Genomic DNA, 16,767 nt, shown 5'->3' with positions numbered 1-16,767 from the left:
GGGCAGGAAACGGAGGGGTCCCCAGGAGTTGCTGGACTACAACGCTCAACTGCTTTGACACTGGGGAGCTTGCAGTTTTGCAAGGGCCACAAACGGCTCTGCCTGCATTTGTGAGGAGTCAGAACTTTGAGTGTGGCAGCAGCTGTGCTTTGTGAACTCCCTGCTTATTGATGTAATAATAATAATAATAATAAATTTTATTTGTATCCCGCCCTCCCCAGCCGAAGCCAGGCTCAGGGCGGCTAACAACAATAAAATAATACATTTAAAATCATTTCGTTATAAAATTAATTCAAATCAAATTGATGGCAACCATTGGGCTAGAGTTCTGTGAAGATTGCCAAAGGAGGGAATCAGGCTGTGCCCTGGCCAAAGGCCTGGTGGAACAGCTCTGTCTTGCAGGCCCTGAGGAAAGATGTCAAGTCCCGCAGGGCCCTAGTCTCTTGTGGCAGAGCGTTCCACCAGATCAGGGCCACAGCCGAAAAAGCCCTGGCTCTAGTTGAGGCCAGCCTAACCTCTCTGTGGCCTGGGACCTTCAAGATGTTTTTATTTGAAGACTGTAAGTTTCTCTGTGGGACATACCAGGAGAGGCGGTCCCATAGGTACGAGGGTCCTAGGCCGTATAGGGCTTTAAAGGTTAAAACCAGCACCTTAAACCTGATCCTGTACTCCACCGGGAGCCAGTGCAGCTGGTATAGCACCGGGTGAATGTGATCTCGCAGCGAGGACCCCGTAAGGAGCCTCGCTGCAGCATTCTGCACCCGCTGGAGTTTCTGGGTCAGTCTCAAGGGCAGCCCCACGTAGAGCGAGTTACAATAATCCAGTCTGGAGGTGACCGTCGCGTGGATCACAGTGGCTAGGTCAGGGCGAGAGAGGTAAGGAGCCAACTGCTTAGCTTGGCAGAGTTGAAAAAAAGCCACCTTTGTTATAGCTGCAATCTGCACCTCCATGGAAAGGGAGGTGTCAAAGATTACACCCAAACTCTTAACGGATGGTGCTGGCACTAATTGCGCCCCCACAAGAGATGGGAGTTGCTGGCATCCTAGCTATATTGTTTTGGACACTAGCTGGAAGCTTTATTTTAGCAAGACTACATTAATTTCTGGGGTTTCCTTCAGCTTTGCTGATTTTATCTGTGTTTGATTGATGCTTTTTATTCTTGACTGCTCAGACATACTTTTTCCTGATTTAAGTGGCATATCTATGCTTTGCTATATAAATAAAAAATAAATTACCAGCCATGCTGGCAGCGCCTGGTGGAAGCTGGGAGCCCCAAACATCTGGAGGACCACCAGAGAGCTCTGAAGGGTCCGGTGCTTTCTTCTTTTATTTTATTTTATGCTGTGCCTCTTATGAAGACGATACATGCACTTCCTTACAGTGGCACATTGGCTGTGTCTATAAAGCGTGAGAAAACCTTGCTTCAGGAGGCCTGCTTGTGTCTTCTCCACATTATGGCAGCCTTCTTCTTGCTTACTGCCTCCATTCTTCTCCAAGCACTGAAGAACACCTCAACTTTTTCCTCTGTTCAACCACTATGGTTCAAGTGTTTATATTCAAGAACAGATGGTACTTAAGAAGGACCACTTTGAGGGGTTGTTTTTATACACTCAAGCAGTGTATAAATTTTATGAAATGAATGAAATCTAAGAAAGTTGAAATTTCTTACCTGAAGCAATACCTTTCTAGAAACACCCCCAGAGTGAGGTCATTCTTTCCATAGAACTCCATAACCACCATCCTAAAGTGACCGAGAGCAGAACAATTATTCTTTGGGTGGTTTGAGAATGGTTGTCGAATACATTCCTATAACGTTCAGGAGGGAGGCCTGTACTTTTTCTGACCAAAGTGTGGTTCCAGAGACAGGCACAGGCTCCATAAAAGACATGGGGGGATCAATCACAAACACAGCTTGAACTTACTCCCCATTAATTATCAGCATTAAACTATGTCACAATGTAGCACCTGCAAAGCTGCTGAACCATTTCCCTACATCCATCATCCATGGCCATTATTTGGGGATAATATCATGATACATGAGCTGTAAGTTTGAAGAACACTGGTCTAAATTACAGCATGGTGTGGAAGCAATGGGGCTATCCCATCCTTCCTTACAATGAGGAAGAAAGCATGGAGGATGGCAGCATTTGGAAAGAACACTCTACCTAAATGTGAAAGGCACAGGTAATAAATGCACTGCATCTGGAAATAGCTATACAGTGGTGCCTCGCAAGACGAAAAGAATCCGTTCTGTGATTCTCTTCGTCTAGCGGACTTTTCGTCTTGCGAAGCAAGCCCATTGAAGGATTAGCTTATTAGCGCTATTAGCGGCTTTTAGCGGCTTATCTGCTGATCGGATCAGCTGATAAGCGGCTTAGCAGCTTAGAAAAAGGGGGGAGGGAGGGGGGAAAACCAGCAGGAACTCGCAAGACATTGTCGTCTTGCGAAGCAAGCCCATAGGAAATTCGTTTTGCAGAGCACCTCCAAAACGGAAAACTCTTTCGTCTAGCAAGTTTTCCGTCTTGCGAGGCATTCGTCTTGCGGGGCACCACTGTACTGGATCTTCCAGCTGCAACGGCAGAGATGCAATATTGAACTTCCACCAGCAGAGGGTGAAGTCTTGCAGCAGCAGCAAGTGGACTCAAAGGTAGCACAAGCTGCAAGCAGCCAAAGCACAAAAACATGCAATTGTGTTTTCACTGGTTTTCAGGACTAAGGTCTTAGGTGGCGGAACCCCAAGAGGTGTTGCCTCAGGTCGCCCCTGGTCAGGACCCACTGCCTGGTCGCTACCTGGTCAACAATGCCACCAAAAAAATATAAGGTGAAAAATTAAGATAGGAGTTCCCTACTGCATGCTTGAGTTAAAGGGGAGGCCAGGATGGGAGGCCAGGGAAGACTGCTGATCTGGGTGATACAAGGTAAAGGTAAAGGACAGTTAAGTCCAGTCGCGAACGACTCTGGGGTTGCGGCGCTCATCTCACTTTACTGGCCGAGGGAGACGACATTTGTCCGCAGACAGTTTTTCCAGGTCATGTGGCCAGCATGACTAAGCCGCTTTGGGCAAAACCAGAGCAGTGCACGGAAATGCCATTTACCTTCCCGCCGGAGTGGTACCTATTTATCTACTTGCAATTTGACATGCTTTCGAACTGCTAGGTTGGCAGGAGCAGGGACCGAGCAACGGGAGCTCACCCCGTCGCGGGGATTCAAACTGCCGACTTTCCAATCGGCAAGTCCAAGCAGCACAGTGGTTTAAACCACAGCGCCACCCGCGTCCCTGGGTGATACAAAAGTATGCCCAAATCTTAGAAACGGCTTGATTTTAGAAAACCAATTATTTCTCCAATTAACATTGAAAGGGTTGCCTGTAGACTTTTGCTTTGCATTTGAGCCTTTAGGGAGTTTTAGGTCTTAGGCAGATTTTTTTAAAGGGTGCCGCCCATCTGGTTCCTGACTATACTCTTAAAGCAGTAAGTGAGGAATGCATGATTTACTTCCCAGACTGGGAAATAGGGGTGGAAGGCGTGGCTCAAATCCCCTACACAGGATGAACTTCCTCACTGACTGTCCTTCATCATCCTCCCTAACTGAGAGTGCTCTGGGAGGAGATGGAGGAGAGCTGGAGGTCTTCCAGGTCTTTGTGCAAGTCCCCTAATCCAATAAAAAATACCTGTCTGTGCTCCCTTACAGTCCCCCCGCCCCGCCACTGCCCCTGCCCAGGGTGATGCACCAGTTACCCACTGCACAGCTCCCACCTCCACTTTACACAGAAAGGGGGAAACTCACTGATAGTTAGGAAACATTTAAATTAGGTCAGAGGGAAAGCGAAAGCAAACCAATGTCGCACCATGGGCTAACGCAGGCACTTGGAGCATTGCTGGATTGGGCTGAAGAGCTGCTGAACAAGACGCAGAGCCTCTGATGGTTTGCAGGGCTAAGACAGTCCACCTGGCGAGACACATCCCAGGAGAAAGAATTAACACACCTTAGAAACTGAGACATGAAAGCTTGGAGCTAAGTGGCACCTTAAACCTAGGTTATGGGCGCAACAACGGAATGCCTAGGCGCTCTTTTTTATACGAAGAACACAAAGCTGAAAATGAATGAACTGCAGCTAAAATATTACGTTCATTTTTCACGTGGTCTTGTCCTTCCCTGGCCCACCCCCCTGATATTCTGAAGAGGGTCTCTTCCCCAGTCTTCAGATAGTAGCTGGAAGTGGGGAGGCAGAAAAAGTGTCCTCCTTTCCTTTCATTTTGCAGTTTTAAACTGAAATCTTAGGCACAGTGCTGTGCCCAGAACTCAGAAACTGTTCGCGCTAATGAAATTCCCTGTCGCAAAATGCGCCTGGAACAGTGGGAGTTTCTAACACTGTCCGCACCACTTCCACTCGTGCAATAGTATCGTTCAGGAAGTAACAAATGGCCTTAACTCCAATGCAATTCAAACCAGATTTTTTTGGGGGGTGGGGGCATTTTAACTTAATTTGTACAATTGCCCAAGGTTATATATTCTATTGACAGGTTTTATGAAAACAGGGAAGAGATTTTGGAAATTATCACTTTGATAGACTATACAAACATAAATATGAAGCATAAATGTATTTTTCACTTGCATGTGAATAATCTGCCCCGCCCTCAGCTTCCCTGCTTTTCTATTTATTTTTATAGCAGTTAGGAACATAGGAAGATGCCTTCTACCAAGTCAGACCACTGAGTCTCCTTATCTGCACTGACCGGAAACAGTTCTCCAGGATTTCAGACAAGGAATCTTTCCCAGCCCTGCCTGGAGATATTATGGGATGAATCTGGTGTAGACACAGGATCTTCATCCACAGATCCTTCCTTACACGTGCACAGAGTTGTGTGTGAAAATTCTGTGCAACTTGGGGAGTGGGGGGCATGGCGGTTTCAAGACGTTTAAGAAATGCAGCTGGAGTTTGAGCATCTCTGTCTAAAATCAAACTCTGCTTTCTTTTAAGATCTGTGATGAAGGGGGCAGGCCATCCCTCTAAAACCCTAGACAAAAACAACAACAACCCCAGCATATTGTAAGTGCTCACTTTATGAGACCATAAGGATTCGTTCTGAATGAACCCTCTGTCGTCGTCATCACTCCGGAGTCCAAATTTCATGCCGGATGCCTCTTTAGAAGACTGAGCAAATGGGTCCGAATCCTTTTGCACAATCCTTCCTCCTCTGGCCCGGAAGTCGGCCAGCATTCTGGCCAGACTATGGCTGCTGTTCAGGTGCTCAGCGATCCGGGTGCTGACAAGCTGGTGGGAAGGTAATATCTGGACAGGCTTGGCCGGGACGCTTCCATTCATGCCTTGCAAGCCAGACAGGTCCCTTAACAGCTGCTTCTTCCTTCTGCTGTCCATCTCCTTGTACTCCTTGCTGAGCCGAGGAGACACATAGACCTGCTCCAAGAAATACTCCCTCGTAGGGCAGCGCATGCCTTTCTCCGTCAGCAGAAAGGGCTCGCGGAACTTGATCACCGGGGAGGCGCAGAGGATAATGTCCTTCAGCTCTTGCTTAAAAGCCAAAGAGAAGGTTTTGAGCCGGTCTTCTGAAGACGTCACTTCCTCTGTAACATACAATCCAGTGTCATCCTGCAGAGGGTCCCGAAATTCCCTGATCTGACTTTTGGGCTCCTGGAAGTCGTCCATGTGCCTCAGACTCTCCAGAGGCTCACTGTCCAAAATCCCCAAGTGTTGGTCAGTCAGCTCGAGGGGTAACAATGTCTCTGGCACCAACACTGACGTTACAAAAGGGGCTCTATATGCAGAATTCATTAAGAAGTGCAAATGCTGTTTCTGGGGGGCAAATGCTTGCAGATCGCCCATACCGTGGCCGTCCTCTTCTGTCAAAGTCCTTTGTTCCAGGGAGCCCATCTCATCTGAGGACACCAATTCTGAGATAGCGGGCAGCTTGTCGGGGGCCCCGTCTGCATCTTTTCCTGCCGTGCTGCTTTCTTGCTGTCCGTTTTCTTCCTCCTGCCCTTCAGGCAGACAGTGGAAGGAGTCATGTCTGGCCAACATTGGAGGCATAGCAAACTCATCCATAAGGAAGGAGATCTCCAGCTGGGAATGATAAGCCACACAGATCATGAAAATGAGGATCTCCTTCACTCGAGCCAGCTCGTAATCCCCCGCGCCGCGCAGCTTGATGGTGCAGCCCAGGTGCTGGGGGCAGCCTTCGAAAAACATCAGGGTTTTCATTTGCTCTGGAAAAAAGAGGAAGATAAAGTTGTGCTCGTTTCTCTCTTTTTGTTAAAACTGGGCGGGTTCTTTAAGTGGTCAGCTGGTATATATATCCCAGAGTTACAAATGGCTTTAGATCTTTTTCAGAATGTAATAATAATAATAATAATAATAATAATAATAATAATAATAATAATAATTTATTCTTTATACCCCGCCCATCTGGCTGGGCCTCCCCAGCCACTCTGGGCGGCTTCCATAAAAACCAAAAATGCAGTAAAATATCACACGTTAAAAACTTCCCTGAACAGGGCTGCCTTAAGATGTCAGGTAGTTGTTTATCGCTTTGACATCTGCTGGAAAGGTGTTCCACAGGGCAGGCGCCACTACCGAGAAGGCCCTCTGCCTGGTTCCCTGTAGCTTTGCTTCTCGCAATGAGGGAACCGCCAGAAGGCCCTCAGCGCTGGACCTCAGCGTCCGGGCAAAACGATGGGGGTGGAGATGCTCCTTCAGGTATACTGGACCGAGGCCGTTTAGGGGTTTAAAGGTCAGCACCAACACTTTGAATTGTGCTCGGAAACGTACTGGGAGCCAATGTAGGTCTTTCAAGACCGGTGTTATATGGTCTCGGTGGCCGCTCCCAGTCACCAGTCTAGCTGCCGCATTCTGGATTAGTTGTAGTTTCCGGGTCACCTTCAAAGGTAGCCCCACGTAGAGCGCATGGCAGTAGTCCAAGCGGGAGATAACCAGAGCATGCACCACTCTGGCGAGACAGTCCGTGGACAGGTAGGGTCTCAGCCTACGTACCAGATGGAGCTGGTAAACAGCTGCCCTGGACACAGATTTGACCTGTGCCTCCATGGACAGCTGTGAGTCCAAAATGTAGGCTGGCCTTCCCCCACATTCCCCATTGCTTGGAGTCATGTGTCAAACCATACGGATCCCTGCGGCCACTTCCATAAAGGAGTAATGCAGTTAAGCTGTTCATTAAAATTGTTCATGCACTTCGAGCCAAATGCAAAAGTAGCAGAGGTTTCATTCATTTCTTTATTAAAATATTTATATTCATTAAATATATTCTATTCATTTAAAAAAATCAGCATAGTTTACAACACCTCTGCATAAAGCCATACAATAAAAACCCATTAAAAAGCCAGGAGATTATGGATGTAAAGGAATATTCCCTTAAGAGATGAGTGAAGAATCGTTGTCGTGAGAAAGGAAGGAAGTGCTAGAAATCTGCCTTGATCAAAACCTCTAGAAAAGCAGGAGTTTGATGACAACTGAAACAAAATTTACATAAAATTATTAAACCAAGTGACAAATAAAAAAATAAAATAAAAGAAACCCATGATTTTAAACTTTGCCTCTGCTGTGAACTCACGACATGGCCTGAGGGAAAGCCACTCTCTTAGCAGATAGTAGCAACCTACCAAACGTCAGGGTAAGAATTACAAAATCCAAAACACTTTGGACACTCAAAAGCACTACATAAATGCTACGTATTATTATTATTATTATTATTATTATTATTATTGCCAGCTCTATAGAATTTACCGTATTTTTTGCTCTATGCGATGCACCAGACCACAAGACGCACCTAGTTTTTGGAGGAGGAAAACAACAACAAAAATATTCTGAATCTCAGAATCCAGAACAGCAAGACGGATCTCTGCGCAGTGAAAGCAGCAATCCCTCTTCCTGTTCTGGCTTCTGGGATAGCTGCGCAGCCTGCATTCGCTCCATAAGACGCACACACATTTCCCCTTACTTTTTAGGAGGGAAAAAGTGAGTCTTATAGAGCAAAAAATACGGTACTTTGTTATCACATTAATCATGACGCCGTATTTCAAAGAAGCCCAATTCTGTTAAAAAGGAGGCGCAGCCGGCCCTGTTTCCAGACAAACAAGGTTAGGACTTGGATCACTCACCATTAGGCAACTGAAACACTTGGATGTAAAATTTGTGGCAGGTTCCCAGGTGTGGCTTGGTCAGCAACTGATCCATTGACATTAGCACATCTCCTTGAGTCATCCGGCTTACTCTGTCTAAGACGTGCTGCAAAACATTGATAAGAAACTTAACTTAATCCAGGAGAGAGAATGCGAGAGAGAGAGAGAGAGAGAGAGAGAGAGAGAGAGAGAGAGAGAGAGAATAGGCTATGGCATAAGACTGCAACCAAAAGCAAGTTATCAACGAAATCTAAATGGTTTTATGTAAATTAAGAATCCGAGATTTGCCCGCAGGCAACAGCACCCACGTGCATGATTAGATCATTTCTACATTTTCTGGAAATTAATCTGCTGGGCTTTTTTGGCAGCATTTGTGATGTCATGACAAGGACTGGAGAATGAGAGAGGTGACAATCAGGTAAGATACTGGTTAACTGAAGGAATGGCAAGGGGATGCTGTGCAGTCCATAAACTGTACCCCAATCTCTTGTTTAAGTCTTCCTTCAAGGTCTGATCTCTGACAAAAAACAATCCACACCTTATGAAACCATGAAACACTATAGACCATTAAGACAAAAAAAGGAATATTTGAGAGACCAATTTTCATTGACACACTCTGTAGATACAGAGCCAAACAGAAAGAACAGGTGACAGAGAACCCTTGTCCCTCATGGCATTTGATCCTATTCAGGGCAAAGTACCACTATCAGCATTTGTTAAATTATACTGATGTGGAAATACTCCCAAGGCTTTTTAAATTTTACATTATTTATTGAAAATATAAAGTAGAACATCAGAAGTGCACTGAATAAGACACAAAAAGGAGAAGAAACAGGAAACAGTACCCATGTAGAAAACAAAACGGGGGAGAAAAAGTATTGTGTACATCACCCAAAAAAAAGGAGGGAAAACCTGTTGCTGAACCACGATTTCATTTAGAATTCTAGCACTTACCGGCTTAACGTTAATGACCAAAGTGATGCCATGTTCCAGCAGCATGTCTTGGGCAATACGGGACACAGTTTTTTCAACCAGGACCAGAGTTGGCCTGACATCCACTATCCTCTGAACATAGTTCTTCAGGAACTCCCTTTCCTGTCATGGCAGAAGCAAGTATTGCAATCATCAGATACCAGGCCCTACATGAGGACTAAAAGCATATCTAAGGCTGCAAACTTAAAACATGCTAACTCAAGAGTAGTTCCCCCCCCCCTTAAAACTAAACTGACAGTTCAAGTAAACACTAACCTAATTCAGGTTTTATGCACTAAAACAGAGCATTGGATTACTGACTGACTAATAAAACAGGGAGACACAATGCTCATGAATTTCAGCAATTCTGAAATTAGTACTTTGGTATGCAGAATGGTGCTGCCACTGGTGTTTTTAACTTTTCTGAAAAAAAAATATTTTTTTAAGAAGCACTAAAACACCTTGGTTACAATATTTGCAGATTAAATGTTTTCCATAGTCAGAGTTGCTCAGAGCAGATGTACGGTTACAATATCCTTGGAGATGAGAAACATCCTGTGGTCTGCTTACTCTTCACCCCCTGCCCAGTTTCTGGAGTTAACCATGACCCAATATTATGACATGCTCTTATGTCAATGCTAGTTTTACCTAGAACTGAAAAACCCAACTTCAAATTCTGGCTTCAAGCTGTATGAAGAGTGGCTCCGTGCTGACTTGAAGCACGGAGACTATGGCAAACCACATATTCCCTGCAATTATTCAGAACTAGCCAATTGCAGTCACGAATAAACCAACTCATTAGACTTTGATAGCATGGTAAAAGAGGATAAAAAAAGCAAACTATCCCAACCTGAAGGACAATGGGATCTATGCAGGTAAACTTTGTTTCTTCTCGGTAGAGATATTCGATGGAGCACTTCAGCATCAGAATTTTGGGGTTTTTGATACAGGAGTTCATCTAGAAAGAGAAAAGGTTGTTAAATGAATCCCTTCACTATTTCATGTTGAAAGACAGAGCAATACCTTCCCTTAGAAGGTGCAATAGGAAGAGTCAACAAATCAGTGGCAGAGCGAAAAGGCAGCATTTCTAGGCTGCCAAGGCAAAAAGTGGAGGGGACCCAATAAAAATCAGGATAGGGGCCAGTCTGCTAGTTAGAATGTGAATCCAAACCCAATACGTTTTTGCTCAAATGAGCCACAATCAGCCAGTGGGAGACCCTCTTGGGACCTTATGACATCAGTTAATCCTTGTGAGGGATTCTACTTTCCTTAATCCTGTGTGAATCTGAACCTTCATTATGCCAACAACCTATTTTCTATGTTGCTAGCCGTTCTTAATTTTATCTGTAAGCCACCTTGAGTCCCTGTCAGGGAAAAGGGCAGGGCATAAACAAACAACTTCGTACTAACAGTAAGTGGGGTAGGGATGATTAAGAGCAAAAACTGTTACCAAACTAGTCAATTAGGTATTATATTGAACATTAGATGTTGTAAGTCATCCATGCTACCATATTACATAAACTGACATAGCTGCACCATACCTTTTTATGTGCTATGTTCTTGGTGCAAACAAAGCCATTCACCACAACCGAGTCAAATTTTTTCCCACCTGGAATCTGTCAAAACAGTAAGAATTTTATTATCCATGGATCTCCTAATTTTCCCAGTTTGTGTTAAAAAGCAAGACTCCTCTTTTTTAAAAAGTATTTTCTTTTCCCTCCTAACATCAATAAGCTAACTAGAAATAGCCCAGATAAATATAACTTCCATTATTTCTTGCATGAGGCTCAAATGGTTAATTCAGGCATCCAGTGTATCGTGACAACAAAATACACAAATTAGGTTCATTTGTAGCACACAATTAAAATTATTTAGTCCAGGAAAGTACTACTTTTTTAGGAATATGGCATTTCCCCAGTACTCACAACTGCAATATATTGTCAACAAGGATCATCTAGCTAAGGAAGCCACTGGAATTTGAAATGTTCCATGAAGTGTAATCATGCAAACAAATATTTAAAAACAGCTCTCCCCTGCTGTTAAGCACAGGAGTACAAAAAATGCCAATTTGATGATAGGTCCTCACCATTAAATAAAACACCTTTCTATTACAAAAGTAGGTTGCCTTTTATTTTAGCTACATACCACTTTTATTCCTGGACTAATCAAATCTTATTTTATCATTTATCTTTATTACGGATAGTCTAAAAATGTTCATGCTAAGTAAATGTTTAGCATAGTGACCTGTTTTAGTTCAAAATTATGCCTAGGAAATGGTAAAGGAAAAGGGGGTAGGAAAATCTAAATTCAAAACGAGGTCAGAACTAAGAGATGATTGAATACCAATCAATGTACCGTATTTTTCGCTCTATAGGAAGCACCGGACCATAGGAGGGGAAGAACGGGGGGGGGGGATTCTCCCCCTCTCTGCTCAGCGCCCCTTCAGTGAAGCGGTAGGAGAAACGAAGCCCCTTTCATTTCGCCTCCCGCTTCGCTGAAGGGGCGCTGCTCAGAGAGGGAAAACTGTGCAGCGCCTCTCCAGCGAAGCGAAGCCTGGAGAGCAAGAGTGATCGGTGTGCACCGACCCCTCCCGCTCTCCAGGCTTCAGACGGCTATCCGCAAGCCTTCGGAGCACAGTGGGAACTCCTGCTGCTCTCCGAAGGCTTGCGGATAGCTGCCTGAAGCCCCCGGAGCGCAGCGGCAGTTCGCGCTGCGCTCCGGGGGCTTCAGGCTTCTCATTTTTTAGCCGTGGGGCTGGGGCGGGGGAAGCCCAAGCCCCGTACAACCAGGCAGGCACCAAGAAATGGAGGTTTATCAAGCGACTGGCTTGGAGGGTGGCAAGTTCTCTGGCAGGCTTGGGCTAGTTTTGGGATATGGAGGTGTCATCATTCTGAAAGCCAGCACAAGCCTCGAGCAGCCACCTCCCTTCTCGCTGATCCCCCATTTCCCCCCGTTGAACTCACTTTTTTGATATGAACAAACTGACGGATGTCCATGTCATCGTCCCTGTTCTTGACGTCGGGTCGGACCGTCTGAACCACCTGGCAGACCACGGGCACAATCATATCCCTCCAGGAAAGAGACAAAGACTCATTGTAGAGCAACTGCTGCAGTAGCGCCATCATGTGGTTGTGATTAGCTGAGCTGCAGAGAGAGATTTAAAAACATGGTGAAAGTTCAGGAGATGGCAGAGGGAGGGAATATCCTCTGGAGCCATAGATACCTGTTTGCCTGACAGTGAACTATGGCTCTGAAGTGGCTAGAGCAAGCCCCTGTAAATCCCCAAAATAATCGCTACGGGCTCCCAAAGCAAAGAGGAGGGCAGATTCACAAATTTAGGGGCTCCATTCTGGATTTGTGTAGGGTTTAGCCTTTCCTTCTCCAGAAGATATCCCGCAAGGCAGCAGAGGTTTAAGGTGGGAGTTTTCCTTCTCCTAGACAGACTACCTTCCCAGGCTGAGGAGCCCCACCTGCCTCTCACTTCCCTCCCTGCTTTCTTGGCTGTTGGTCTCATTTGCTCAATCTGCCAGAGCCCGTCTTCGCAGGCAAGGGAAGGGAACCCAACTTACAGCAGCCTCTCCATGGCTTGTTTTTCCCCATTCTCCTCCCTCAGAAGGTCCAGGCTGCTGCTGTGCCAGCCCAAGGGTGTGAAAAACAACTCTTTGGATTTTTCTTCAACTCTCCGATTGAACAGCGACTCTAAAAAACACAAGTGGTGGGTGGGAGGGAAGTGGTAAGAATTACACTTTAATCCATATACAGTCATACCTCCGCTTACGTATCCCTGCGGTTACGTAAATTTCAGGATACGTAAGCCGCAAACCCGGAACTATATTTCCGGGGTTTTGCAGTGTGCGCATGCGCAGAGGTGCTCTACCGCTGTGTGTGTGCACAAGGGTCTCTCTGGTTGCGGAAACCTTGGGATCCGGCTGGACCTCTGGAATGGATCCCATCCGCAACTGGAGGTACCACTCTACAGTATGTGTTTTTTTAATCGGTTTAACTTCAATAAAGCATTGGGGTTTTTTTTAAAGAGAGAACTGTACATCTTATTCTAATTGATGAGTTAGAAAATCACAGGGTATCAGACCACGGCTTAATAGCCTGTTTTGTTTCAGTTGACTATTGTCAGAGCAAGCTATATATGGCTGGAATGGTAATTAGTTCTAAAATTGAAGCTTTCCACCCCTTTCACTTGCATGAGGAGGAGCAAAGAATACGTGTGCCCAATGCTTGCTTAGGCTGATTCCCATAATACTAAATCATACCATTTAAAGCAGGCATCCCCTAACTCGGCCCTCCAGATGTTTTGGGACTACAATTCCCATCATCTCTGACCACTGGTCCTGTTAGTTAGGGATGATGGGACTTGTAGTCTCAAAACATCTGGAGGGCCAAGTTTCGGGGTGCCTGATTTAAAGGGTTGCTACAAGAATGTGGATAAATCCTTCTTGGAGGAGGATACAGGTCATAAAAATGAAAAAGGATGTCACAGGAATGTCACAGTGGCTTCCAGGTGATTCTTCACAACACACATTTTCCATTTTGGTGATGTCTGAAAACAGTCATATGCAAGAAACCCATGTGACCAGGTCACACAGGAAGGTGTTAACAAATAAAAGATTAGGCCAAGAATTTATTTCATCAGATAGAGTCAAGAAGAGAGGCGTGGTGATTTATGCCAAAGAGAATTTATCACCAAAATTTTTGTTTAAAGATGAACAAGGAAGAATCCTGGCTATTGAAATTTCGACCCAAGGAGAAAAAGTTTTGATATTAGGAATCTATGCACCAAATGAGGGGAAATCAGAATTTTATAAGAAGCTGCATGAGACACTACTGGACTATCTGGACTATTCCAACATCATTATGATGGGAGATATGAATGGGGTTGTCTCTACTTTGATGGATAAGTCACAGAATCAGAATCTGACTAAAGATGGAAGACTACCAAAAACTTTCTTTGAACTAACTGACAATATGGACCTAATTGATTTATGGAGGACGAGAAACCCCCTAGGTAAAGAAGGAACTTTCTTTTCTGAGGCCCACCTGTCATGGACAAGAATCGACCAAATCTGGGCAACTAGAGGGCTGGCACCTAAGACTACAAAAATAGAAATCTGCCCAAAGACTTGCTCCGACCATAACGCTTTGAAAATGGAAATGAGATTTACTACTGCCGACTCCTTCAGATGGAAAATGAATGACAACCTGTTAAGAGATCAAGAGATCGTAAAGAAGGCCCAAAAAACTTTAAAGGATTACTTTGAAATTAACTTGAATACCTCGGTGGAAAAAAGAATTATCTGGGACGCAAGCAAAGCTGTTATGAGAGGGTTTCTGATACAACAGAATACAATCAAGAAAAAACTTTGGAATAGTAAAAAAGACAAGATATTGGAGAAGATAAGTGATGGAGAGAAAAAATTAAGAGTGAATCCAAAATCAAAAGAGACTTTAAGAGAAATCAAATTTCACCAGTCACAATATGCGAAATTGATTAACCAAGAAGTGGAATGGAAAATCAAACAAATGAAACAAAGATCTTTTGAATCTGCGAACAAATGTGGGAAACTGCTCGCTTGGCAGTTGAAAAAGAGACAAAAATTAAATTATGTCACCAACTTAGAAGTTGAAGGGAAAAACATTCAGAAACCGGGAGAAATTAGAAGGTGTTTCCAGAAATACTTTTAAAAACTGTACACACAAGAATCCGAGGAAGCAACTGAGATAGAACAATTCTTGAAAGATAACGGCCTACCAAAATTATCTCAAGAGAAGAGATCAATCTTGAATTGTAAAATAACACAACAGGAAATCGAGGATGCCATTCAGAATATGCAACTAGGCAAATCTCCGGGCCCTGATGGACTCACCTCCAAGTACTACAGGATTTTAAAAGACTATTTGATACAACCATTAATGGAGGTTTGCAACCAGATTATGGGGGGAGGGAGGGCACCAGATACGTGGAAAGAAGCATTCATCACACTGATACCTAAAGTGGAAACTGAAAAGACTCAACTCAAGAACTACCGCCCCATCTCACTCCTAAACGTGGATTACAAAATATTTGCGGATGTTTTGGCTAACAGATTTAAAAAAGTACTAAATGAAGTAATCCATAAGGACCAAGCAGGCTTTCTCCCAGGTAGACATTTGTATGATAATACCAGGAACATTATCGATATTCTGGAACTTTTACAAACAAATATTAACACCAAAGCAGTGTTAATTTTTATTGATGCGGAGAAGGCCTTTGACAACATTTCTTGGAAATTTATGAAGAAAAACTTGGAAGGGATGGGAGTGGGAAGGGGGTTTGAGAATGGAATAGAGGCAATCTATTCAGAACAAAAAGCTAAGTTGATAGTGAACAATGTGGTGACAGAAGAACTTCATATTGAAAAAGGAACACGCCAGGGGTGCCCCCTATCCCCTCTGTTGTTTATTTCAGTCCTGGAGGTTTTGCTGAATATGATAAGGGAGGATCGGCAGGTACAAGGAATACGGGTCGGAGCGAAACAATATAAACTGAAAGCATTTGCAGATGACTTGGTTTTAACATTACAGGAGCCAGAACCTAGTACAAAAAGAGTTTTGGAATTGATTCAGAAATTTGGTCGGGTGGCGGGTTTTAAGCTGAACAAACAAAAAACTAAGGTGTTAGGGAAAAACTTGACGGTTACTGAAACAGAGGGGTTTCAGAAGGAAACAGAACTAAACATTGTTAAAAAAGTGAAATACCTGGGGGTCAATCTGTCTTCTAAGAATTTGAATCTATTTAAAGATAACTATGAAAAATGTTGGTCAGAAGTCAAAAAAGATTTAGAAATTTGGTCAAGATTGAAACTATCCTTGTTAGGCCGAATTGCAGCTATAAAAATGAACGTTTTGCCAAAAATGTTGTTTTTGTTCCAGGCCTTGCAGATTGTGGACAGAGTGGATTGTTTCGGAAAGTGGCAGAAGGACATTTCTAAATTTGTCTGGCAGGGCAAAAAGCCCCGAATAAAGTTTAAAATACTAACTGATGCAAAGGAGAGGGGGGGGTTTGCCCTGCCGGACTTAAGGTTATACTATGAAGCTGCGGCCTTCTGCTGGATGAAAGATTGGATTTTATTGGAAAACACTGATGTCCTAGATCTGGAAGGCTTTAATAATTCGTTAGGTTGGCATGCGTATTTGTGGTATGACAAGGGGAAAACACATGGAATGTTTAATAACCATATTGTCAGAAAAGCAATATTTATGGTCTGGAAAAAATACAAAGACTTATTGGAAAGTAAAACCCCGAGGTGGATTTCACCAATAGAGGCCAAAGCTCGGAAAACATCCAATATGGAGGCATATTGGCCGAAATATTGGGAAATAATAGAAAACATTGGAGGTAATTGGAGGTTGCAGAGCTTTGAAAAATTAAAGGATAAGGTGCAAAATTGGCTACATTATGCCCAAATTAATGAGGTTTTTAAGCTAGATAAAAAAATAGGATTCCAGGTGGAAAAATCGAAACTTGAGACAGAGTTGTTAGAACCAAAGACCAAGGTAATATCGAGAATGTACAACTTGCTGCTTAAATGGAACACTCAGGATGAGACAGTTAAATCAGCCATGATAAAATGGGCTCAAGACATTGGT

At 44.0% G+C, this 16,767-nt stretch overlaps 1 protein-coding gene across 5 annotated transcripts in view; it reads right to left on the bottom strand.

Moving 5' to 3' along the window:
* The window catches only part of PIKFYVE (phosphoinositide kinase, FYVE-type zinc finger containing), a 104,086-nt gene that overhangs the window by 30,981 nt on the left and 56,338 nt on the right, over positions 1-16,767 (bottom strand). For all 5 annotated transcript variants that reach the window (XM_082222112.1, XM_082222111.1, XM_082222110.1 and 2 more), the window contains 9 exons: positions 12,696-12,825; positions 12,090-12,270; positions 10,668-10,742; positions 9,977-10,084; positions 9,109-9,249; positions 8,134-8,260; positions 5,063-6,225; positions 3,848-3,948; positions 1,670-1,741 (listed from right to left, as the gene is read on the bottom strand). In XM_082222112.1, the coding sequence (XP_082078238.1) occupies positions 1,670-1,741; positions 3,848-3,948; positions 5,063-6,225; positions 8,134-8,260; positions 9,109-9,249; positions 9,977-10,084; positions 10,668-10,742; positions 12,090-12,270; positions 12,696-12,825 (2,098 nt within the window). The remainder of the gene's footprint in view (positions 1-1,669; positions 1,742-3,847; positions 3,949-5,062; positions 6,226-8,133; positions 8,261-9,108; positions 9,250-9,976; positions 10,085-10,667; positions 10,743-12,089; positions 12,271-12,695; positions 12,826-16,767) is intronic.

Source organism: Podarcis vaucheri (genome assembly GCF_965113315.1).
Source record: "Podarcis vaucheri genome assembly, chromosome: 1".
In the NCBI taxonomy this organism is placed as follows: Eukaryota; Metazoa; Chordata; class Lepidosauria; order Squamata; family Lacertidae; genus Podarcis; species Podarcis vaucheri.
The sequence above is the reverse complement of the archived record's forward strand: the minus strand, read 5'-3'. Positions and strand labels throughout refer to the sequence as shown.